At 44.5% G+C, this 26,833-nt stretch overlaps 1 protein-coding gene across 10 annotated transcripts; it reads left to right on the plus strand.

Annotated features, from left to right (window-relative positions):
* The first annotated feature begins 68 nt into the window (after positions 1-68).
* Positions 69-23,328, plus strand: MRPL30 (mitochondrial ribosomal protein L30). Of its 10 annotated transcripts, XR_002786652.2 has the most exons (8): positions 80-242; positions 9,005-9,083; positions 10,710-10,790; positions 14,525-14,671; positions 16,612-16,685; positions 16,764-16,925; positions 18,867-18,933; positions 19,630-19,840. XR_002786652.2 is itself a non-coding variant. In XM_064268453.1 (7 exons), exons 3-7 carry the CDS (start codon positions 9,033-9,035, stop codon positions 16,894-16,896), a joined length of 486 nt encoding a protein of 161 aa, XP_064124523.1. In that variant the 5' UTR covers positions 80-242; positions 652-768; positions 9,005-9,032; the 3' UTR covers positions 16,897-19,840. The 10 variants fall into 10 exon arrangements, 8 of the variants coding, with proteins under 8 accessions (XP_064124528.1, XP_064124526.1, XP_064124523.1 ...); XM_064268453.1 differs by adding an exon at positions 652-768 and having other exon boundaries at positions 16,764-19,840; XM_064268452.1 differs by having other exon boundaries at positions 18,867-19,840.
* Positions 23,329-26,833: the final 3,505 nt, after the last annotated feature.

The following is a 26,833-nucleotide window of genomic DNA, read 5'->3' on the forward strand; positions in this document are numbered from 1 at the left end:
ACTTCCGGGAGTTGGTCCCGTGACAGGGCGCGCCTGCGCGCTCACTGTGCGTTTTCTTCAATGGGAGGAACCCGGCCGGAACCAAAGGTCCTCTCTCCGCGGTGGCGAGCGTTGCTCCGGCCGGGTTTGAGCGACGCGCTTGGCCGTGCTTCCTGTGTCCACTTCCGCTCCGTGGAGGCGCCCAGGCTGCGGTAGGAGCCGCTGAAGGTCCGGCGTCTCCGCTTCTTCAGCCCGGGGCCCCGGTGAGTGGGAGCCGAGAGGCCGGAAGGTGTGCGTCTTTCGCCGAGCACTTACCCCGAGGCCTGTGCAGGCGCCGGTTGGTTCTTCCCTATTCCATCCTGAGTTCGCGTCCCGACCGCGTCCCCTTGGCTCCCGAGAAGCCGTTGGCAGCGTCCGCGGCGAGGCTCGCCCCGGCCTCTGGGGAAGGGAAGGGGTTCAGGCTTGTTCCAGCGCTCCTGTGCGTCTGCCGTGCTCCTAACGCCTGCTTCCCGTTCAGGAGGTGTGGGCTAACTGTATCTTTTTTTTTTTTTTAATGAAGACACGCGTTTGTCTTATTTTTAAATGGCTCCATTTGGAAGGTGAACTCGTGCGGAGTGGGCAGTTAAGATGTTTGTCCTTTTGCTAAGAGCCGTGATGTTGCTGCACCTTTAGGTCGCCACCCGCCCGAGGCTCGCTGTGCGTGTCCGTGCCAAGAGGCGGCTGTGGGGCTGCCTTGTTGGGCGCTGGGGCTTGGAGGAGGGTCACGTTGCTTGCCGTCAGAGACCTCAGGTAAAGGGAAATGATACCTTTTGCATTTTCAGTAGTAATTTTATCTTTATCCCCTTTCGTAATTTAATACGTATCCCTTTGAAAAGGAAATAGCTCTTTTAAAGAACCATTACATGCATGACCACTGTAAAAACTTCAGACGTTACAGGGGAGGAAGCGAGGGGGCATACCCCCGGGGGTATGTTGACATTTTTCTAATAGCCTTCTGGAGTTTATGTATACACACACATTCACAGACTTTTTTTTTATGGAAATGAGATCGTACTTTTCATAGGATGCCTGGTACTTCTCTGTTAATTTTTGTAACTGTGCAAGAGAAAAATTAATATGCAGTAGAAGAGAGACAGTATAATTGCTTCAAGTTTCAAGAGTAGGTGCCTAATAAGAATAATTTTTTACTTTATTGAAACATTTTGGCTCTCACACCTTCTGAAGTCTGTAAATCAAACTTCGTTCAGCAAAAATGTATCACATGGCTACTGTATGGCAAGTGCTGGTGTTCAGTAGATGCTTGGGATACATCTGTGAATAAACAGAACAGAATAAAGACAAAGCAAAGTTTGTAAATCCTGTCCTTGTGGAATTAACATGTAACAGACTGAACACAAACAGTAAACAACAAACTTAACAAGCAATTAAATTACATCATGTTACCAAAGCCAACCAAACCCACTGCCATTGAGTCTGTTCCGACTCATAGTGACCTTATAGGACAGGGCAGAACTGCTCTATAGAGTTTCCAAGGAGCGCCTGGTGGATTTGAACTGCCGACCTTTTGGTTAGCAGCTGTGGCACTTAACCACTACACCACCAGGATTTCCTAGATCATGTTACCAAAAACCAAACCCAGCGACGTCGAGTCAATTCCGACTTATAGGGACCCTATAGGACAGAATAGAACTGCCCCATAGAGTTTCCAAGGAGCGCCTGGCGGATTTGAACTGCTGACCCTCTGGTTAGCAGCTGTAGCACTTAACCACTACACCACGAGGGTTTACTAGATCGTGTTAAAAGGTGATAAATGCTGTGGCAAGAAAATCATGTATAATAAGAGGGACTGGGAGTGGTGACATTTGTAGTGGTGTGCTTCAAAACGTTAATGTAACCAGAGTGGACCTCACTGAGAAGAGATTTGAGCAAAAAAAAAAAGAAGGAAGTGAAGGAATTAGCCATGTGAATATCTGAAGAGGGTGCATCCCAGAGGAAAGAGCCAATCAAAGGGAGCATGCCTACCTGGGAAGGTGTGTGGGGCTAGTGTGTCTAGAGCAGTGATTGAGCAAGACAGTGATTGCAGATGAGGTTCGACAGGTGTTGGGGGCTGACGGACTTTGATTTTCACTGTGATTAAAATGGAAAGGTATTGGAAGTTTTCAGTTTTTTGACACATAAATTTTTTATTTCAGAGTTCTTGTTATGTGCCATCAAGTTGATTTCCTTCTCATAGCAACCCAGTGTGACACAGTAGAACTACCTCACAGGGTTTTCTTGGCTGTAATCTTTATGGAAGCAGATCACCAGGTCTCTTCTCCCTCAGAGCCTGTGGGTGGTTAGCAGCCAATTACTTAACCGTTGTGCCACCAGGGCTCTTTTAGAATAACAGTGGATGTACAAAATTTGTGAGGGTAGTACAGAGCTCCTAAGTACCTCACACCCAGTGTCCCCTTTTGCGAACACCTTCGTTAGTGTGGTACATTTGTTACAACGAATGAAGCAACATTGATACGTTATTATTAACTAAAGTCCATGCCTGATTGAGATTTCTCTAGTTTTCACCTGATGCCCTTTTGCTGTCCCAGGATTGCATTCAGGATAGTGCATTATATTTAGTAGTCATGTTTCCTTAGGCTGATTTTGGCTATGGTAGTTTTTCAGGCTCTCCTTGTTTTGATGACCTTGACTGTTTTGAGGAGGTCACATATTTTATAGAATGTCCCTTAATTGGGGTATGTTTGATGTTTTCCTCATGGTTATAGTAGGATTATGGGCTTTGGGGAGGAAGACCACAAAGATGAAGTGCCGTTCTCATCATATCAAGGGTACACGCTTCAATTTAACTTACAACTATTGATGTTAACGTTGATCACCCAGCCAAGTATAGTGTTGTCAAGTTCTCTACTGTAATGTTATTTTTTCCTTTTTCCGTACTGTGCTCTTTGGAAGCAAGTCATTAAGTATTGCCCAGACTAAGGGGGTGAAGGTTATACTCCACCTCTTTTAGGGAGGAGTATCTGCTTGTGTAGATCTCCTCGTAGTGGTACCTACTTGTATCTATTTGGAACTCCTTAATGTGGGAATTGGTCTCTCTCCCCCATTAATTTATTTACTCACTTATTTGTAACAGTATGGACTCATGGATATTTATTTTATGGTTTGCATTATAGTCCAATACTTTGTTAATTTATTTTGTTGCTTATGTTGTTCCAACTTTGGCCTTCGGGAGCTCTTTCATTTGGCTCCTGTGTCCCTTTGACCTGCCCCCATCATTTTATTTTTTGAGGAGTTTCTTTCTGGCACTACAAAATGTTCCAGGCTCCACTGCTGGTGGGAATGTAAAATGGTACAACCACTTTGGAAATCTATCTGGCGTTATCTTAAACAGTTAGAAATAGAACTACCATACAACCCAGAAATCCCACTCCTCGGAATATACCCTAGAGAAACAAGAGCCTTCACACAAACAGATATATGCACACCCATGTTTTTTGCAGCACTGTTTACAATAGCAAAAACCTGGAAGCAACCAAGGTGTCCATCAACAGACGAATGGGTAAATAAATTGTGGTATATTCACACAACGGAATACTACGCATCGATAAAGAACAGTGACGAATCTGTGAAACATTTCATAACATGGAGGAACCTGGAAGACATTATGCTGAGCGAAATCAGTCATAGGCAAAAGGACAAATATTGTATAAGACCACTATTATAAGGTCTTGAGAAATAGTATAAACTGAGAAGAACACATACTTTTGTGGTTACAAGGGGTGGAGGGAGGGAGGGAGGGAGAGGGTTTTTTACTGATTAGTTAGTAGATAAGAACTGCTTTGGGTGAAGGGAAGGACAACACTCAATACATGGAAGGTCAGCCCAATTGGACTGGACCAAAAGCAAAGAAGTTTCCAGGATGAAATGAATGCTTCAGAGGTCCTCGGAGCAAGGACGGGGGTTTGGGAACCATGCTCTAAGGGGACTCCTAAGTCAATTGGCAAAATAATTCTGTTATGAAAACATTCTGCATCCCGCTTTGAAATGTGGCGTCTGGGGTCTTAAATGCTAACAAGCGGCCATCTAAGATGCATCAATTGGTCTCAACCCACCTGGAGCGAAGGAGAATGAAGAACACCAAGGTCACACGACAACTAAGAGCCCAAGAGACAGAAAGGGGCACGTGAACCAGAGAGCTACATCATCCTGAGACCAGAAGAACTAGTTGGTGCCCAGCCACAATCGATGACTGCCCTGACAGGGAGCACAATAGACAACCGCTGAAGGAGCAGGAGATGAGTGGGATGCAGACCCCAAATTCTCATAAAAAGACCATACTTAATGGTCTGACTGTGACTAGAGAAATCCCGGCGGGCATGGTCCCCAAACCTTCTGTTGGCCCGGGACAGGAACTATTCCCGAAGACAACTCATCAGACATGAAAGGGACTGGACAGTGGGTAGAAGAGAGATGCTGAAGAAGAGTGAGCTAATTATATCAGGTGGACACTTGAGACTGTGTTGGCATCTCCTGTCTGGAGGGGGGATGGGAGGATAGAGAGAGTTGGAAGCTGGCAAAATTGTCACGAAAGGAGAGACTGGAAGGGCTGACTCATTAGGGGGAGAGCAAGTGGGAGTAAGGAGTAAGGTGTATATAAACTTATATGTGACAGACTGACTTGATTTGTAAACGTTCACTTGAAGCTCAATAATAGTTAATAAAAAAAAAGAAAAAAAAATGTTCCAGGCTCACCATATTTATTCTCTGCCTAGCCCTATAACCAGCCATTTCTCCAAGGAATCCTGGTTTCTTTCATTAGACAATGGTATTAGAAACCAGGAGGCCTGGTGGTACAGTGGTTGAGAGCTTAGCTGCTAACCAAAAGGTCAGCAGTTTGAATCCACCAGCCACTCCTTGGGGACCCTATGGGGCAGTTCTGCTTTATCCTACAGGGTTGCTGTGAGTCAGAATCAACTCGATGGCAATGGATTTGGCTTTAGTTTTGTTCAATAATTTTTATTGTGCTTTAAGTGAAAGTTTACAAATCAAGTCAGTCTCTCACACAAAAACCCCTATACATGTTGCTACACACTCCCAATTACTCTCCCCCAATGAAACAGCCCACTCTCTCCCTCCACTCTTTCTTTTCATGTCCATTTCGCCAGCTTCTTTATCCCCTCCACCCTTTCATCTCCCTCCAGGCAGGAGATGCCAGCATAGTCTCAAGTGTCCACCTGATCCAAGAAGCTCACTCCTCACCAGCATCCCTCTCCAACCCATTGAACAGTCCGATCTATGTCTGAAGAATTGGCTTCGGGAATGGTTCCTGTCCTGGGGCAACAGAAAGTCTGGGGGCCATGACCACCGGGGTCCTTCTCGGCTCAGTCAGACCATTCAGTCTGGTCCTATGAGAATTTGGGGTCTGCATCCCACTGCTCTCCTGCTCCCTCAGGGGTTCTCTGTTGTGTTCCCTGTCAGGGCAGTCATCGGTTATAGCCGGGCACCATCTAGTTCTTCTGGTCTCAGGATGATGTAGTCTCTGGTTCATGTGGTTCTTTCTGTCTCTTAGGCTCGTAATTGCCTTGTGTCCTTGGTGTTCTTCATTCTCCCTTGATCCAGGTGGGTTGAGACCAATTGATGCTGTTTTTGTTTTTTTGAGAAACCAAGGTCTGAGCACTGGGTGTGCGCATTGCTCCTGGGGTGCCGTTGTTCTAGGCCCTCTAGCTGACAGGGCTAACCCACATATACTATCCTGTGGATACACACGTCTGTAATCATTTCTGTATCTATCCTTCAGTACCTGTATTAAGCTAAACACGAATTTTGACTCTAATCTGGTGCACGTGGATGGTTCTAGCCTTCCTCTCTGGGCTGTGTGTAACTTCCCACACCGACAGTGAGAGCCCTGGGTCATTGGAAGGTTTTGAGTAGGGGGGTGACATGATCTGCTTCGAGATTTAATGGGATGACTGCTGTTACAGAGAAAAGACCATAGGGGAGTTGGAATGGAAGCAGGGAGACCAGTTAGGAGGCTTTTGTTGAAATCCAGGTACCAAGAGAAAGATTTGACCAAGTGCAGAACTAAATGAGTTGGGTTGGTACATGATGCTTCACCTGGGAGAAGGTGACGTGGTAGGAAGTGATGTAGCGTTACCTGTCTGATTGGGGGGCAGAGGAGGGAAGAAGCATCTCTTCAGGGACGCCTTAATACAAGGTACAGAAACAGTCAGCCAGGGACACAGTAGAAGATCTGAACTAGGAATTGTTTCTTCTGTACTGTAATGTTTGAGGTCTGGAGTTAGATGACAGTTATGAACTTGTGCTGTACTTCTAAACTCTGATTTGGGTGGACCATAGATTTGCCCCATTAACTGATTGATACATTCATTCAACAGACACGGTGTCTGCCGTTCTTCAGACAACGTGAGCAGAACAAAATTTTGCTTTCAGGGCACTAAGCATTTAGTAGCTAATGCTTTTGGAACTGTCTGACCCGAAATTAATTTTGAGAGATTAATTCAGTTGCTAAGAAAATTTTCTGAGGTCCAGCATTTGTTCCCAACTCTATTGCTTTATCTACATCACAAGAAAGACTTACAGAGCTTAAGAGAGATAGGATCTGACAGACACTGAAATATAGCACTTCCCTGTTTTGGTAAGTGTTGGAGGATTCTTATAACGTTATCGTTGTCTTGTGCTGTTGAGTTGATCCTGACTCACGGCAACCCCGTACGTTACAGAGTAAAACTGCCCCATGAGGTGTTCTTGGCAGTAATTTTTACGGAAGAGGATTGCCAAGCGTTTTCTTCTGTGGTGCCGCTGGGTAGGTCTGAGTCACCATGTAATAACAATATTCTTATCATGTCGTTGTTGTTGTTTGCCGTCAAGTCGAATCGACTCATGGCAGCCCCATGTGTGCAGAGTAGAACTGCTCCATAGGGTTTTCCAGGCTGTGACCTTTGGGAAGCAGATCGCCAGGCCTGTCTTCCAAGGCATCTCTGGGTGAGTTTGAACCACCAACCTTTCAGCTAGTAGTCGAGTGCTAAACCATTTGCACCACCCAGGGACTGCCATTCTTATTGTACCTTTGTAATGTTTTAATAATTTTATAATAATTTAAGCGACCATTTATTGAGGGTTTCTGCGTACCAGGTACTGTTTTATTTGTCTTATGGAATAATTCGTTTGCAAGATAAGTCTTATTGTCTTTTGTAGAAGGAAAAATTGAAAAACAAATTAAGTAACTTACCCAAGATACACATGTAGTTCACGAACCTAACCTTTCTGCTCTCAGCATACCTCTCTTTAAAAAAAAAAAAAAACCAAACCCATTGCCATCAAGTTGATTCTGACTCATGGTGGCTGGACAGGACAGAGTAGAACTGCCCCATAGGGTTCCTAAGGCTCTGTTGGTAGATTTGAACTGCCAACGTTTGGCTAGCAGCTGTGCTCTTAACCACTACACCACCAGGACTCCAAATAAACATAACTGTTTTGCAAGGGAGAACGAAGAAAACTAGAGACACAAGGGAAAGATTAGTCCAAGGGACTAATGGACTACAACTACCACGGCCTCCACCAAACTGAGTCCAATACAGCTAGATGGTGCCCGTCTACCACCACTGACTGCTCTGACAGAGATCACAATAGTGTTCCAGACGGAGCTGGAGAAAAATGTAGAACAAAATTTTAACTCACAAAAAGACCAGACTTACTGGCCTGACACAGACTGAAGAAACCCCAAGAATATGGTCCCCAGACACTCTTTTAGCTCAGTAATGAAATCACTCCCAAGGTTCACCCTTCAGCCAAAGATTAGACAGGCCCATAAAACAAAACGAGACTAAAGGGGCACACCAGCCCAGGGGCAAGGATTAGAAGGCAGGAGGGGACAGGACAGCTGGTAATAGGGAACCCAGGGTCAACAAGGGAGAGTGTTGTTAACATGTCGTGGGGTCGTTAACTAATGTCATAAAACAATACGTGTACTAACTGTAATGAGAAACCGGATTTGTTCTGTAAGCCTTCATCTAAAGTACAATTTAAAAAAAAAAGGAAAAAAAACTTCTTAAATTACAGGCAGTCCCTGGGGTTACGAATATCTGACTCACAACAACTTGTACTGAAGAACGGACTGCCATAATGAGTTAAATACAATGGTTTGTAATAACGTCCGTACTGCTTTGTGACATTCATAAAAACATTGTATGGTTTGTAAGTACTTCTTAAGTGTTTTATATGCACACCCAAAAACCCTGCATAGAAAGGTAAAATATATACTAAGACAAACATTTGATGACTGACGCTATATACGAGCTGTATGTACCTATTACAACTTACGTACTAATTTGACTTAAAGTCAGACTTAGGAGCAAATACCTCTGGAGACTGCCTGCATAGAAGCAATGCATGTTTGTTAAGAATAACTAAAAAAACACCAAGAAGCAAAAAAGAGCGTTGTACTTTTTTCTTTTTAACAGAAGGCTGTTAAATGATTTAGTAAAAATACCCTGGACTAAGATTTAGGAGAACTGGGTTCAAGACCATACATGTTCTTGATAGCTGAATGCACTTAGTAAGTGATGAAAACTCCCTGGGCTCAATTTTCCTCAGACAGAAAGAAAGAGGCATTGGGATTTCCTCGGGCCCTTCCAGCTCTTTTATTTTCTGTGATTCTGTGATAGGACTTTACGATAATGCCTTCTTTATCCATCACCGTTTTTGGGGAAGAATTTTTAGATAATAATCTTTTAGTAAACATTTCCCATTTTTGTGAAATCAGTCTAGGTTCTAATTCACTTGGTGAAATTTGGGTTGTATTTATTATAATTACTACCTGTGGTTTTGCCAAATTCTAAAGAAAACGCTTATTTCTTACCCTTATTATATTAAAATAACCAAGATTTTACTGTTAAAGTTCAATCAGGTTTACAGTCGATTTGTTGCTAAGTTTAATACAGTAGGAGAGGAGGATCTGCCCATTTCCAGGACATATTTGACCTGTGGGTTTATTTCCTCCTTCTCACAGTCTCTGAAGAGAGGAATCACCAAACTCAATGGCCGGGATTTTGCGCTCAGTAGTTCTGGGGCCCCCAGGCAGCCTACAGGTAAGTGTTCCTTTTCAAGAATTATGTTTGTTTCCTTTTATATTGTCAATGAGCCTTTTCTCTCTTTTTCCTAATAACTAAACATACAGGCAAGTTAAGTTCTTGACAGATTTCTTCTTTTATATATTAAATTTTGTGTGTGTGTGTGTTGGGGGAGAGCTACTTTGGTTTATTTATGGTTTATCTGCTATTTTATCCCAAAAGAGTTGGGATCGTAAAAGATCTTTTCCTGGAGAGCATGCCACTAACTTGACTATGCTGATTCCCCATAGTCTGTCTTAATCTTGGTAAAGGTTTCGCTTTTTCCTTCTGTTATGAGAGGGGTATATTTTTAATCATAGAAAATAAAAGCAGAAAGAAGAGAAACAATCACCCAGAGAACACTAGTGTTAATATTTTCATATAATTCTTTCCCATCTTTTTTTTTTAGAAAGCACAGCAGTGCAGCCTTATCTATTGATAAGGGCGAGAGTCTAGATATAGCTTTGCTAGTGGCTATAGAAGGAGCTCTGGTTGCGCAGTGGTTAAAGTGATTGACTGCTAACCTAAAGGTCAGCGGTTCAAAACCACCATCTGTTCCGCAGGAGAAAGATGTGACAGCCTGCTTCCCTAAAGATTTACAGTCTTGGAATCCCTGTGGGGTCACTGTGAGTTGGAATTGACTCGACGGCAGTGGGTTGGTAGTGGCTGTAGAAGTTAGTGCCAGGTGGTTTACATATATTATCTCACCTCAGATTAATCTTGTGGGGGCAGAATTATTTTCCATTTATAGCTGAGGAATCTGATGTCTCACAGCTGATAGGCGACGGAACCAGGATTAGAAGCCCAAGGTTTCTGGTGTCAAAGCCTGTGTTTTTCTTTAACAGCTCGTGTTCCCTCCTGCCTGTTCTCTGGGAACACTGGTTGTCGCCACCATCTCTGCGGCACGGGGAAGGCTAGAAGGGAATGACTGTTGGTATTATCAATCTGTGCCCTGCACTGCAGCCCCGTGATTACCCACGATAGGAGCTTCCTGCTGTGAAGTCTTTGGCAACAAATCTTTTTTCTTCAACAGCCTGAGAGAAACAAGACTGGAGGAATGTAGGGAGGGAATAAGAGATGAGAAGTAGCAGTGATGACCTCGTTAGGCCTAAAAAGAAAATTAGAAATGCATTTGGCTTCTTTTTACTTTGTATTGTTGAGGGTGAATTGTACATTTTCTAGAGCAGGGCTTGGTAAACTATGGCCTACAGTCCAAATTTGGCCCACATCCAAATTTGTTTTTGTAATTAAAATTTATCAGAATGCAGCCACCCCTTTGCTTATGTATTGTCTATGGCTGCTTCTGCCCTGCAATGGCAGAGTTGAGTCTAGGTAACGTCTACTGCATAGCCCCCAGTGCTGGAAATATTTACTCTCTGGCCCTTTACAGGAAAAGTTTGCCAACCTCTGGTCTAGAAGTCTGTATTCAGCTTTGTAATGTCTTCTTGGTTGGATTGGGTACATCCATCCTGCTAGAGGACTGAGATAAACCTTTAAAAATTATAGGTGAGGTCAGAACAGATTTTTGTCACTTAGAGATTGGTGGGTATAGATGTCTGCACTAAATGAGGTTCTGAAAAACGAATGTTTTGTGTCGTATTTTAGACTGTGACAAAAGGCGTGGAGTCTCTCATTTGTACAAATTGGATTCGTCACAAATTTACCAGGTCAAGAATTCCAGATAAAGTAAGAACAAGTTTTTTTAAAAAATTGCTGTTGTTAAAACATACTGTGTTTTAAAGGGTGCCCATCTTTATAATATTGAATGCTTTTCTGTGGAATTGCTTTTGGATATATGCACTGGTGCAGAGTTGGAGACGTAGTAGGAATTACGAAGTGGTGGTGTTCTGTTAGCTGTGCCACTGGCCTTCCCAGGTAGTGGGTTCTTACCATCCCAGATTCTATTTGTTCCTGCTTCTGGATTCTCTCCTTTGTCTTGAGAAAACACTGAGTTGTGCTTCTCCTCAGGTTCTCACCGTGCGTCACTTTGTTTTCACTGTCTGTGGCAACCATCTCTATCTGGGGTCCTTGAGTTTTTCTCTACTAGGTTTACGCGTACCTATTGTTCTCTGAGGCGAAGCACCAATTAAGCCCTCCATTGACTTTTTTGAAGATAAAATAGTATCACCACTGACTGCTTTAAAACCTTTAGTGTGGTTGATGCTCTTTTATCAGAGACCTGTTTATTTTTATTTTTTTTTTAATGAAAATAAACAAAACATACACCTTTAGCAATTTTTACATGTCCGGTTCACTTACAATGGTTACGTACTTCACATTGTATCACCATTCTCACTCTCTCCACCCCTGTAGTTTCATCACTGTTGACTTATACTCTCTGCCCTCTGTACTTTAGAGTAACTGTTATCATTTCAATCTCATATAGGTAGTGCAGCAATAGGGCACAACGCTCAAGGCAGACATCACTTACTGCACTAAATTGTTATTTAGTTTAAAGATGATTTCGTGGGATAGTTTTGGCTCAAGGTTCAAAAGTGGTTTCCAGGCGATACATTCAAGGGTCCCTCCAGTCTCAATGTGTCCAGGAAGTCTGGTTTCCAATAAGAATTTGAAGTTCCATCCCTCAGTTTTCCTCCTTTTGATCAAGATCCACCTATTGAGTCCCTGATGAAAACAGTCAGTCATGCTTTGGCACCATCCGTTTCTTCTGGTCTCGTGGCAGGGGAGGTAGTAGTTCATGGAGGCAGTTAGACTTACAAACCATTTCACTTGCTAACTTCTAGATCTCCTTCTTCCTCTCTTGCTCCAAACGAATAGAGCCCAGTTGTTGTATCTTGCATGGCTGGTGGCAAGCTTTTAAGATCCCAGGTACTACCTGCTGAACTAGGAGAAAGAATGAACAGAAACTCTTAAAATTGTAATGAGACCTCTTTATTTTTCAAGTCATGGTTTTCCTACAGCTGCCCTTTCCACGACTATATTGTCTCACATGTTTTTTTACATACTTTCCTTAGTCTGTAAACTTCTGGAAGAGAAGGGTAGGTACAAATGTTTGCACTCACTTAAAACGATATCAGTACTGGCAGCCCTCACCTTATGAATGAGATCCGTTTCTAAGCCTGTCTTTAAGTCGAATTGGTAGGTAAGTTGTGACAGGTACGTATGGTTCATACTTAGCAACAATTAGTCAAATTTTTGTCTTAGAACGTAGTATATGTTTTACCTTTCTACGCATATAACACACTTAAGAAGCACTTTCAAACCGCAAAGTAGTGCCTGCGTTTGTTATCACAAACCGTGGTATTTAACTAGCGGCAGTCCATTCTTAAGTACGAGCTCTCCATAAATCAGACTTCTACAACCCGGGGACTGCCTGTAGTCAGTACTTAGCAAGGCAGCGATTTTGATTGTCGACTGGAGTAAATAAATGTGGAACTTCAGAAAAAATGATCCCAAGACTTGTACCTTTAACCCCTGCCTATCTTCTGAACTTATTCCTGTATTCCAACCTGGTTTCTAGACATTGCCACTTGGGTAACTCATAGGTATTTCACATTAAACAGATCCAAAATTAAATTCGTTATCTCACTTTCCCTCCAAACAAAAAGCGGCTCTTCTTACAGTGGTTTATGTCAGTTTGTGCTGCCGTTCTTAGCTAGTTTCCTAAACTAGACACCCCTGACTCAATCTCAGCCCGTCTTTCCTTCACCCGCCACCAAATCCTTGTATTTACTGCCCACAGTCATCAAATCCATCCCTTTTCTGTTACACCTTCTGCAGCTCAGGCTTTTAAACCGTGGTCATACGTGCTGCTTAACAGGGTTTCCTTGTCCCAGTCCTCCACATCCGGCTGGCTCATTTTATTTTCTTACAAGAATTTTTTTTCTGCGTCTCTTTTGGAAATAGGGTCATGCTTATTCAAACCTTTAGTAGCTCAGTATCCCTGTAGGTAAACCCTAAAGGTTCAGCACAGTGGAGCATAGTCTAACCTTGTCCCCCGCATTGCTTTTCATGCCCCCCCCTTTTTTTTTCACTTTAGCCACAGTGAGCTGATTGCTTTTCCCAAATACTGCACGCTGTCACACTGTCTGCATATATTTTCTCCTTTTCTTTGGTGCACCTACCCCACCCCCTGCCTACCACCCATTCCTCTTACCCTAAATCTCTTCAGAGTCCCTAGAAAAATACAGACCAGTAAAAAGGGCCTGGCCCGTGAATCCCACCCACTTTAGACAGCTGCTTCCTCACCCTTTTCTGTTGTGTGTCTTTAAAACTGTGAATCATCTCGTGTGTAGCATTCCTGTAGCTGCTTCCTTCACTTGGCAATATAATGTGAACCTGTCAGTAGATTGGTGTCTTCAAAATTATTTTTAATGACTGAATAATATTCTTTTGGATGAAAGTACCATCTATTTATTTAAATCTATTCTTCCTCGGTTTGATTCCCCAGACGTATGACTCTTGATTTAATGCCTTTGAGACTTTTATGGACATATAAGTATTTATGTGTATATACACCCAACAGCTATACGTGTGTGTGTGTAAAATATGGTTTTTAAAATAAGGATTCATAATATATATCACACATACACACCCACGCATTTGGTACTGATGGTGCAGACACATTATGCTACCGCACACAGTAATGTGGAAATTTCTGGGTTTTTTTTTTTTTTTTTTGCTCAAGAATGTATTAGGCCATCCTTCAATGTTGTTCCCTGCAAAGACAGTAAACCACGTTCTTTTTAATGGCAGCGGCGGGGTACAGCGCATACATCAGTATTTAGTTATTCTCCTGTTGAAGAGCACAGACGTTTTCCTCAAATTTCCCAGTTACACGCAGTGCTGCTGTGCAGGTCCTTGTCCAGTATGTTTATGTGACTGGGCAAGTCTTTCTGTGGGGTAGCTTCTAGAACCTTTTGATGTTTAGAAACTCAGTTCGAATGTCAGCTCTGGGGAACTATTTCTGATCCCCCGTAGGCAGAGCTCCTGCAACCCTGCCCTGTGATCTCACAGTACTGCGTACACACTCCTTACATATTCATCTTTTCACGGTTTTTGATTCATGTGTTTGTTTCCCCACTTGACAGTCAGCTCCTAGCCTTTTGGGAGGCAGGGAGGGGGTGCAGCTCAGGGCTTGGCTCACAGCGTGGCTAATAAATTCTCCTGCCTTTTCAACTCTTTAGTGTCCTCTGGTTGCTTCTGCTTTGGTCTACGGGTAAACAAAAGAACAACAAAAAACCGTTCCTGTGCGATATTAGAGTATGAGATTCTTAGATTCTGTCTCTCCGAGTAATCAGACATGTAGAAATGTTCACGTTGAGGTTGAGGAATATATAAAGATTAGGGATGAGATTATTAGGTATATTTCTTTGTTGGGGGGGGGGCGATGGAGGCACATAGAATCAGAGACTGTGTGGAAGCTGGGAAATGACCATTTATAATTCTTCCCTTTCTAGGTGTTTCAGCCTTCACCTGCAGATCATGAAAAATACGGCGGCGATCCACAAAACCCTCACAAACTGCATGTTGTTACCAGGATAAAAAGTACAAAAAGACGTCCATATTGGGAAAAAGATACAATAAAGATGCTTGGATTAGAAAAAGTATGCAACTATTTTAGTCACCTTTAGTGTTGTTTAAATTTTCTTTGAATTTTACACTTTATAACTTTAAGGCATATATACAGTATCTTTTCTTCAAATGTCTTACATAGTGTAGCTTATTTGTAAGTTTGATTTAGACAGAATGACCCTTCAGCTTAACATTTTACTGAAACACAGGGCCACCTGCTTTCTAGACTGACCCATAACATTTTACTGAAACGTGGACCACCTGCTTTCTAGGCTGACCCATAACATTTTACTGAAACGTGGACCACCTGCTTTCTAGACTGACCCATAACATTTTACTGAAACGTGGACCACCTGCTTTCTAGACTGACCCATAACATTTTACTGAAACGTGGACCACCTGCTTTCTAGGCTGACCCATAACGTTTTACTGAAACGTGGACCACCTGCTTTCTAGACTGACCCATAATGTTTTACTGAAACGCAGGCCACTTGCTTTCTAGGCTGACCCATAACATTTTACTGAAACACGGGACCACCTGCTTTCTAGACTGACCCATAACGTTTTACTGAAACATGGACCACCTACTTTCTAGATTGACCCATAACGTTTTACTGAAACACAGGACCACCTGCTTTCTAGACTGACCCATAACATTTTACTGAAACACAGGACCACCTACTTTCTAGGCTGACCCATAACGTTTTACTGAAACACAGGACCACCTGCTTTCTAGACTGACCCATAACATTTTACTGAAACACAGGACCACCTGCTTTCTAGACTGACCCATAACATTTTACTGAAACAAAGACCACCTGCTTTCTAGACTGACCCATAACGTTTTACTGAAATGTGGACCACCTGCTTTCTAGGCTGACCCATAACGTTTTACTGAAACGTGGACCACCTGCTTTCTAGACTGACCCATAACGTTTTACTGAAACGTGGACCACCTGCTTTCTAGGCTGACCCATAACATTTTACTGAAATGCAGACCACCTGCTTTCTAGACTGACCCATAACATTTTACTGAAACACAGGACCACCTACTTTCTAGGCTGACCCATAACGTTTTACTGAAACACAGGACCACCTGCTTTCTAGACTGACCCATAACATTTTACTGAAACACAGGACCACCTGCTTTCTAGACTGACCCATAACATTTTACTGAAACAAAGACCACCTGCTTTCTAGACTGACCCATAACGTTTTACTGAAACGCGGACCACCTGCTTTCTAGGCTGACCCATAACGTTTTACTGTAAGGCGGGACCACCTGCTTTCTAGACTGACCCATAACATTTTACTGAAACAAAGACCACCTGCTTTCTAGACTGACCCATAACGTTTTACTGAAACGCAGGCCACCTGCTTTCTAGGCTGACCCATAACGTTTTACTGTAAGGCGGGACCACCTGCTTTCTAGACTGACCCATAACATTTTACTGAAACAAAGACCACCTGCTTTCTAGACTGACCCATAACGTTTTACTGAAACGCAGGCCACCTGCTTTCTAGGCTGACCCGTAACGTTTTACTGAAACGCAGGCCACCTGCTTTCTAGGCTGACCCATAACATTTTACTGAAACAAAGACCACCTGCTTTCTAGACTGACCCATAACGTTTTACTGAAACAAAGACCACCTGCTTTCTAGACTGACCCATAACGTTTTACTGAAACGCAGGCCACCTGCTTTCTAGGCTGACCCATAACGTTTTACTGAAACGCAGGCCACCTGCTTTCTAGGCTGACCCATAACGTTTTACTGTAAGGCGGGACCACCTGCTTTCTAGACTGACCCATAACATTTTACTGAAACAAAGACCACCTGCTTTCTAGACTGACCCATAACGTTTTACTGAAACGCAGGCCACCTGCTTTCTAGGCTGACCCGTAACGTTTTACTGTAAGGCGGGACCCCCTGCTGTCTAGACTGACCGTAACGCCATTTCTTTTGTTCGTAGGCACATACTCCTCAAGTTCACAAGAATATCCCTTCAGTGAATGCAAAACTAAAAGTGGTTAAACATTTGATCAGGTTTGTTGTTTGTTGTATCAGCTGCTTTTTAAAAATATGTGACACAGCGTCATTCTAAGTGCTTTTCCTCACGTTCAGAATCCAGCCACTGAAGTTGCCGCAAGGACTGCCAGCAGAGGAAGACATGTCGGACACGTGCCTCAAGAGCACTGGGGAGCTAGTCACGCGGTGGAACCTGAAGCTTGCGGAGCAGGAGGGAAGGAAGGCCTAATGCCAGAGCAGTCCCAGATTTTACAAAATGTAAATCATTTTTATTTAAAGATGACTAGGAAGTGTTTTCATTAAAGTATATTTTAAATACCATTGATTTTCACAGACTAAACACAGGATCGTTCTTCCTTATAGACTTAGGGGTTTTAGCGCTAGTATTTGGTTTAATTCTCTCCCTTTTGCCTTAATAGTTTTGCTCCAGAATGGGTAAGAATGACAATTATTTGAATATCTAGATTCAGGCCCACTGCCACCTGAAGCAGTTGTCATTCTTGGTGGTGGTGTTGGTTGACTTTGAGAAGGCTCTAACCCATGGCGACCTTATGTATAACAGAAGGAAACGTTGCCCAGTCCTGTGCCATCTTCATGACCGTTGGTATCCATTTGAGTCCATTGTTGGATCGTTTGAGTCCACTGTTGCATCAGTCCATCTCATTTAGGGTTTCCCTTGTTTTTCGCTGACCCTCTACCAATCATGTTAGCATTTGAAAAAGATTGTTTTCTCATTTAATTTAATTGAATTCAGTAAGCACCTTGGAGAAAACCCTCAGGCAAGTTGAAGAGACAACCTGATCACAAAATTACCGTGCTCATCCAGGCTAGTTCTCATCCTATCACTCCATCTTTAGAGGAGAAAGGCCTTGGGGCCTTGCGATGTTCCACTTTGATACTGGTCAAGAAGCCTCTCCAACTGAAAAAGAGAAAAGACAAGCTTCTCAGCCACAGTGGATAAAACCAGGCCCAGTAGGGCTGTACTGGGAGTGGACAGAGGCCACCCAGAGCTGACTACAAGTTGAGCAATGGCAGGAAATGAACTGAGGAACGTGAGCAGGAGTTGTACCCCAAGAGACTCCAGCCGTGGAACACGATGTCCCAGAGGCACAGTGCAAAAAGGAGAGTCTGGAGGGAAGGAGCTCGCCACAAAGCAGCTTCTGAGCTGAGTTTACATTTTAGGCAAAAAGAGGTAGTAGATGAATACGGAGTTCTTTTAAGGGCCAAGAGTCCCAGGAGATAATGAAGCCTGAGGAGTCCCCTGTTCCACAGGCACAATCAGGAGATGTCCTTAGGGCCAGCGAGCTGAGAATCTTCCAAAGGCTACACAGACTGAGTAGAGACTTCAGTGGTCGAGCAGTGCCGTCCACCACAAAGGATGTTGGTTGCACGAGATCCAGGACGGCAATGCCTTTGGCAGCAGCTTACTGCTGAGTTAAAGCTTAAACTTGAAGTAGAGTTGCAGAGCCAGCCGCCACCAGCATGGGCCAAGGATGCCTGGGGTCTCAGACTGCCCTTACCACTGCCCTGGGCACCTTCTTCTGGAACGTGTCCCTTCAGCCAGAAGAGGCTTCTCCATCCCTTCCTAAGAGTAAAAATTTAAAGGAAAAAAAATCGTTTCAAGTGGAGATGAGTTACTCATTTTGACATCGGCATTCTCCAAAGAGAACGGTCTCTTGCTTGTAAGCAAGGATATTCTTCAGATACATTTGATCCTTCCAACAAGAGTGGTGTCTTCTGTCAGTGCCACGTTTGAGATAGGTTTCGGTATATCAAGAGGTTGGGCTTAGAGAAAGGAGGGGGTCAGCTCCAGCCCTTACTGGGTGTCTGGACCCGAGTCCCTGGAGGGTTATGGACGGAGGTGGGCCCTGGCACTGCAGGGCTGTGGTGAGGAATGGTGTTGAGAAGGAGTGTACTCAGGCTCAGCCAGGGATTACAGTGCCCCAGGCAAGGAGTGGGTACAGGGACTGGCCTGACCCCAGTGTGGCACAAGACCATCAGCCATAAATGCCAGAAAACTAATTTTTTGTTTCTGCAAAAACTGAGGTTCTTGAAGGGGTAGGGGAAGAAGAGGCCTGGGCGTCGTGCCTGTCTTGTTCCCAGCATCTCTCTCCTTGGCCCTTCAGGCTGGGGTGAGGACTACTTGTCCTGTGACCTTGGCCTGGCTTCCCACTGGCTGCTGCCTCTTACCCTCCTCAGCTGTCAAGCAGGTAATGCCCACCTCAGAATTGACTGGTGGAAGGAGATGGAAGCTCTACAGAAAAAGGTATTTTAAAAGCTTTGTTCTTTCTATTTCTGCATTCTCAACAGCTAAGCATTTCAGTCATTCACCTTGGGATAGAATCTCCTAGCTTCACTCTGAATGAACAGAATTACAATTTGACTACATTTAGCATTGCTGTATTTCAGAACGAGAGGCGAGATGACCGTTTTTTGATCATACCTCTTCCTTTGTGTGTGTGTAATTGCAGAGACCATCTGGACCTTCCCTTGCCTCTTTTTTTTTTTTTTTTTTTTTTTAATGCTTCAGGTGAAGGTTTACAGAGCAAATTAGTTTCTCGTTAAACTAATACACGTATTGTTCTGTGACATTGGTTGCCAACCCCACGATGTGTCAACACTCTCCCCTTCTCGACCTTGGGTTCCCAATTTCCATTCATCCAGCTTTCCTGTCCCCTCCTGCCTTCTCACTCTTGTCTCTGGGCTGATGTGCCCATTTAGTCTCGTATAAATGTTTGAGCTACGTGTATTATTGTGTTTTGTGGGCTGGTTTTATCTTTGGTTCAAGGGTGAACCTCAGGAGTGACTTCAGTACTGAGTTAAAAGGGTGTCCAGGGGCCATACTCCCGGGTTTCTCCAGTCTCCGTCAGTCCAGTAAATCTGTTTTTTGTGTGTGAGTTTGAATTTTGCTCTACATTCTCTCCACCTCTGACCGGGAGATCATCTGTCTTTCACGTTATAGAGCTCCAGCTACTGCGCCATTGGAGTGGTGTCCACATGAGCCTCTTGGCACCATCGACACCTGCATGATATACGGCATCCCTTCCTGTAAAGCACAGAAGACAAGGCGGCCATCCAGGTGGCAATGCCGCAGGACCACCTCTGACTTTGGGGTATATTTAAGGCATTTCTCTTAAAAAATAAAGACGTTCTGTAGGTTTCCGAGGTGTAAACCACAGTCATCTCACTGAGATTCCTGAATGAGAAGCTGCCGAGTCTGTCCACCCTCTCCTGTGTGATGACCAGCCTCTGCCTAAGGGCCTTCTTGCCTGCTGAGGATCTGTTTGGGATTTAACACCTGAAACAATCCACCAGGAGAACAGCCAGGAACAGCAGGGACTTTGAAACTAGTCTAAGCTGTGTCTAAGTCCCAGGTATATGAGCACTTGAGGGTTTGCCCTTATGTGTAAGGTACTAATCCCTCTAAGACTTAACTTGCTTCTGCCATAAAGGTATTACAGCACCGAACTCACAGGATCTCCACAACAGCTAAGGAGATAGTGTCTGAAATGCTTGCTGTAGTTAATGGCCAGCAGCTGTGTGCCGTCATCATTAGCTGTCTTCTGATTTCACTGCAGGCAGACCTCAGCCCCGTGTGACAGGGGCATCAGGGAAGTTCATCCCACGCTTCCCCTCAGAACCTCCACGGATGTTGGAGTTGCCTGAAACCCTCTTACCGTTATTTCTTTAAGGCTTCTGCTCTGATGAAAATGCAAATACCTCAGTCCGAGGTAATGTGCAAAAGTATGCTCCTCACATTTCGGTAGCACGTTGTTGTTAAGTGCCATCCAGTTGATTACGAATCATAGTGACACTAGAGGGCAGAGTAGAACCGCCCTATAGGGTTTCCAAGGAGCAGCTGTTGGGAGTTGAACTGCCGACCTTTTGGTTAGCAGCTGAGCTCTTAACCACTGTGCCACGAGGGCCGGTAAACACAGATGAAACTTGGCTAACGCTGAGGTAACTCTGCATTAAACTGGGATAACGATACTCAGGTAGTCCTGAGTAACCTTGGGGCAGTACTGAGGTGGAATCGGCTTGAGGAAACCTTTAGAGACTGAGGGTTGGGTACAGGACACAGTGTGTGAGGAGGTTGGTTCTGGGATTGGGGAAAGCAGTGAATGGCTGAAAAACTATGAACTTCACGAAGTATACACACTTCATGTATAGCCAGGGTTCCTTGCTTACTCTCTGTGGGCCCCTGAGCAAGTGACTTCACCTTTTCTCAGATTCCTCACATGAGGATAATTCCTACAGCATCTGATTGTTTTGAGGATTTGACGAGATGATTTAGTGAATTAATGCTTGTGAAGGATTAGTAATGGCTACTGTTTAGTGAAAACCATTCATATGCCCGGAAGGCTTTTCACCTGTAAAATGCATCTTTCAGTATCTGTAAAGAGGGATAAATGATCTCCATTTTACAGCTGAGGACACTGGAGGTCAGAAAGGACCAGGATCCTTTATTTACCTTGGCAATTTCATCAAGATGTGAGATGAAGGGGCCTCTGATCCTTGGCGATGCCCTGCTCTCCGTCTTCCACATACATTTCACTTCAAGGCACAGGGTGTTTACATTCTGGGGACGCTTGGCTGTGTTGCAGGACCGAGTTTTGCATGGTTTTGCTTGGGCCGCTGGGAGAAACAGTGGCAGCTGGTGTGCGGCATATGGAGAGTCCAGGCCTCCCTAGGGATATCTAGAGGTGGTCATCTTGGGAATGTGTGATGTGGCAGCCTGGGGGCCCACCCCCAGCACACCCCAGGGGAGAGGAGAGAGGAGGCAAGGCGAGGACAGGCACAGAATGCCCGTGACCAACTGGCAGGTGGAGCCATACAGTTCCTAGGCCGGGGCTGGTTTCAAGCAGGGAGCCTCCCTGGGCTCACTGAGACAGCCACCATGGGAGAAGAAAGAACACTGGCCTTTGAATGAAAAGAACTGGGTTCAACCCAAGCTTTCGTGAGACTTTGATCATTACTCAGCCTCAGTTTGGAGAAACGCCTTTCTCTGCTTTCTGCTGCCCAGCTCAGCCTGGGGCCTGAGGTCCCATCCGTGAGACTGGCCTTTTCCCATTGTCTGAGAAGAAACGTAGTCTCATTTGGTAAGACCCTTTTCCCCTCGCCCATCTCAGCTCACTCTCCACAGTCTTCAAAGCAGATAAGCTTCTACCTTGGAGCAGGTAGGGATGGACAGAAAATGGGGGCTGGATGCTCCGCTGGAGCTAGGGTTTTGGATGAGCTGCTCATCACCTGTTCTAACTAGTCTGATGGACAGATAGATGAATAAGGGGCTACATAAATACATAAGAAAAACAAGCAGTTATGCTGACTTCTGCTGTAACTCACCCTGAAGGACGGTCCTCTACAGACCACACCCCTTCTCCCAATGTACCAATAGCCCATCCACCTCACCACCTGTCTTGATACTGTGGACTCTGGACCAAGGGTGGCCCAGACTCACTGGCTCCAGGGGAAAAATGGAAGGTTCCTACAAAAGAGACATTTTCCTTCTGAAACAAATGGCTCACTGGGCCCAGCAGAGCAGCAAAAAGGGGTGTGAGTGGTCAGTGGGCCCTGCAGGTGGGCAGATGGAAGCACAACATACCTTTCAGCTTTTGTTCCTCTGTCCAGGTGGGAAATTTTTGCCAGACGGCATTAATCCTGTCAACCAGAATCCCGCTGTCTTGATGAGTGTGTGTCTGAATGTTCCAGTCTCCAGAGAGTTTGTTGTGTTTGTCAGCTCAAGAAATTCAGACAAGAGGACTGATGATTCCCCAAGGAGAATTCAACCCTTCCAATAGAGTGGACCCTAAATTCAAGGTTCCTGTGGGATGTTAAATTAAGTGTTTTTCATTGTATTTATTTAAATTCTGTGTAGTCTACAGTCATGCTCGCTCTTTGCTTGCCCCTGAAGTTAAGTAAGTTCTGTCTTTGTCTTGCTCAGTCCCCAGGTTTCACAGACTATTACTTTTGGCCTTGTCAGAGTTGTCCCGCGACACCTTGTCTTCATATCCACATCTCATTTACTGCTTTCTCGTTACCTTTGCTTCAGCGATATCGGCGTCCCCGGTGAGGGTCTAGCTGCCCCTAGCAGGGGCGATGCTTTCATGAAGCAGTGGTCTGTATTTACAGTCGTAATTTGCTGAGACTGTCTAAATGCAGGGCCTTCATTTAGTACAGCTGTACTAAGCTGACTTCTCTGTAGGTGGAACGTGTGGTGGAAGTCCTCAAGGCCCTTGACAAAAAGATCTCCCCCATCACTCTGCCAAGGCTCTGACCTGCTACTATTAGAAATGCAGTCATTTAAATTAAAGCCCTAAGTGTTCAGGAGCCCCCACCCCCATCCCACTCCCATGAAGGGGCAACTGTTGAGAGTTCCCTCTGAGTCATAAATTACCTGAGTTCCTCAGGTTATTTCAGTGTGGAGGGGAAAGGAAGGAGGAAGTTGAGGGCCCTCGGGGAACAACATCCTAGAGGGAGCACACAGGTGGTTAGTGCCCTGGGACGAAGCCAGGATTGGGTACAACAAATGCACAAGTGCGGGGCAGAGACCCTGAAACGGGACCTGGAAGGGCATCTTTCGCCCACCTTAAATTTTACAGCAGAGTGTGGGTGGGTATCATTTTCATGCTATAAAATAAATAAATCCTTAATCTCTTATGTTACAAAGCCAAAATCCAACAGCTGACTGAACCAGTCTTCACTGCATTGCTGTCATACCTGCATCAGCCCGAACCCATTATCTCCCCAGCCATTTCTGAGAGCACCCCAGCATGGCTCTTCCGTGAGATGGCGGCCACAAGATGATGTCCACAGTGAGCACTAGGTCCACACATAAACTTTCCCCAGCCTTCCGGATGCTGTGTCTGTAGGGGAACATCCTTTGAAGATCCATTGCTGTGATCCTTCTGGAAGCAGTCCATCCTGAGAACAGCAGGAGGAGGGAGGGTGCTGTCTTTCGAAGGCAGAACTTCTGACTTCACAGCTGTGGTCTCCAAACTGGAGTGTTCATACCCAAGGGAGACAGTGTGGTCCAGTGGAGTGCAGGAAATAAATACTAGAAATTTTAATTCCTTCCGGGGTTGGCTTGCCCAGTTCGCCATACTGCTCCATTCCTAGGCACATCCGCTCCTATCCCGCTTCCTTCTCCAGGGACTGGTCCCTCCTGATGACACGCCCAAAGCATGTGAGACGAAGTCTCACCATCCTCACTTCCAAGGAGCACTCTGGCTGTATTTCTACCAAGATAGACTTGTTCATCCTTCCGGCAGTCCATGGTATATTCAATATTCTTCACCAATGCGACAATTCAAAGGCATCAATTCTTCAGTCTTCCTTATTCATTGTCCACTTTTCACATGCATATGATGGAATTGAAAATACCATGGCTTAGGTCAGGCACATCTTAGCCCTCAAAAGGACATCTTCGCTTTTCAACACTTTAAAAGAATTCTTTCGCAGCAGATTTGCCGAATGCAATATGTTGTATGATTTCTTGGCTGCTGCTTCCATGGGCATTGATTGTGGATCCAAATAAAATGATATCATGAACTTCAATTTTTTCTGCATTTATCATGATATTGCTTATTGGTCCAGTTGTGAGGATTTTTGTTTTCTTTATTTTGAGGTGTAATCCATACTGAAGGCTATAGGCTTTGATCTTTATCAGTAAGTGCTTCAAGTCCTCTTTACTTTCAGCAGGCAAGGTTGTGTCATCTGCATATCTCAGGTTGTTAATGAGTCTTCTTCCAATCTTGAAGACGGATTCTTCTTGATATAGTCCAGCTTCTCAGGTTATTTGCTCAGCATACAGATTGAATAGGTATGGTGAAAGGATGCAACCCTGACACACACCTTTTCAGATTTTAAACCACACAGCATTCCCTTACTCTGTCCGAACAGCTGCCTCTTGGTCTGTGTACAGGTTCCTCATGAGCACAATTAAGTGTTCTGGAATTCCTATTCTTTGCAGTGTTATCCATAGTTTGTTATGGTCCACACAGTCAAATGCCTTTGCATAGTCAATAAAATTGATCTGTAACTTTGTTTTCTTGTACTCTGTTTTTCAGATTGTGATACCAGGGTGAGTCTATGCTCTAGGGTAAAAAGGAAAGACAGAAGATTAGTTTTGCTCTCAGTATCATCAGAGTTTTATTTTGGGACTTTACTCTCATGCATCTGGGGCCTCTTGGGAACTGGAAGGGCTATGGCTTGGGTCCACCAGGAAAAGAAAGAATTCTAAAGTGGTAATAAATGTAATATTACATATGACAAGATCTTCAGTTTTCTTCTCATTCACTAATCATCACAACTCACATCCCACAGCCAGAGACAGGTGAAAATGAGAACTTTGTGATTATTTGTTCCTTGCAGGGTATCATTCAGATTCTCACTGTCTTAGTATTTAATGGTCACAAGCCCACCATATACTTTCAGCTGTTCCAAGATGTCTTGATTAGGCTCCCCATAAGTGGATCCTGAGATAAACATTTGTGTGAAAGTATTTAAGAGAACGTTACAGAATGAACCTAGGAAGGGAAATTCAAGCAAGTGCACAGTTTCAAGCAAATTCTTGCGGAGAGTAAATTTGGCACAGTCCTACAGCTAGCTGTGGAGATAGTGTAGGTCACCTCAGAACTGTTTGGGAAAAAGATTATCTACACTCCCGCACCCATCCATCATTGCCTGAGGCTTGTAGGAGTAGTGGGATTGTAGCAAATTTCCAGGCTCTCCAGGATATTTCTGCTCTAGAGGGCAGCCCTCTGACAAAGAGACCCTGCTACTGACTTTTGAGGGTATAAGTAACAGGAAGCTGATGAGCTTGGGAAATGATAAAGTCATCCAAATGGACAGAATACTGGCAGTATCTATCATAGCCCACTCCTTGCACCACTCAGATTTACTCTTGCCAGACCCTAAGCTCATTCTTCTGAGCATCCAGTAAGGTGACTGGTCACAATTTATAGAATAAAATCTAGAAATGGAAGGTAGTTGGCACAAACTCTAGCCCCTACTGCCTGAGTTGATCACGAGGCCATAGTCGATATTCATCACCTCCCTCCACTACCACCCATTCTAGATCCCCTTAACCTCAGCCAGGAGTGCAGCTGGTCTGGATCGCTTCCCTAATAGGATGACCCAGACCTTCATCTCTGAGAGGTTTGGACCCTGGTTACTGTGCTCTTGTCAGGCTGAGGTGGCTGTAATTGTCCATTCACAGCTCCAATATGGCACAGGAGTATTAGGATCTTCTAGCCCCAGACATATTTCTCCATGCCCCGTCCCCGCCGCCCCGCCATCATGTTAAAGCAACCCTGTCTCCTCTAGAGAGTTTCCAGAATAGTAAGTTCTTTCTTTGCCTCTGATCCAACAGCACAAGGGTTCCCAAATGATCAGGCAACATACATATTCCCCTTTAGTGGATGTGTTCCCCCTCACCACCCACCCACCCTTAGGAGCCAGGTCCTCCAGACGTCCTGAACCTAGACTTGAAGAGACTGGAAACACCAGTGGCTCACTGGGAGTGATGCTGAGCGATACCACTCCTGTCTTTACTACTTCATTTCTGGACCTACATATTCTGCCTGTTGAGAATATAGTGTTGGTTTCCAGATTGTGGAGATAAAGACCACCCAAATGAGGTGGTTACTGTAGCAACAGAGTCAGCCACCATCACTTGTGTTTGTCAGAGACTAAGGCAGACAGAGGAGTGGGAAAGATTTATAGTAAAAGAAGGGAAGGCTTCAGGTGTGCTTCGATTGCTGGTTGTTGGTGTCAGGAAGCCGGAGGTGGGCTAAGAAGAAATGGGGAATGTTATGTGACTGGTTTTGGGGGATATTTGGTTTTCTCTAGTTGGCCCTGAATTGGAAGTAGGGGCAAGAAATAGGGAAGCTGGTCGTTTTTGACCAAGCTCTGACAGTTCTGGGCCAATCGTTGCAGAGGCTGTAGTTTAGCTTCCCAGGCTGGTTGTTGGGGAATTTGTGGTTTGGCTTCCTGGACTGGCTGCTGCAGAGGTTGGGAGTCAGAGTTCTACTGCCGTATGTAGTCTGGCCATTGTCTGCCTGTATATTCAATCTCTCAATCATCCCCTTTTAGTCAGTCTTTCTCTTTTGAGAGGCTGACCAATTCAGAGAAGGCTAGTGACCCAGATGTGCCCTGGTCTGGGATTG

The sequence above is a fragment of the Loxodonta africana genome, chromosome 15, assembly GCF_030014295.1.
Source record: "Loxodonta africana isolate mLoxAfr1 chromosome 15, mLoxAfr1.hap2, whole genome shotgun sequence".
NCBI classification, from domain to species: Eukaryota; Metazoa; Chordata; class Mammalia; order Proboscidea; family Elephantidae; genus Loxodonta; species Loxodonta africana.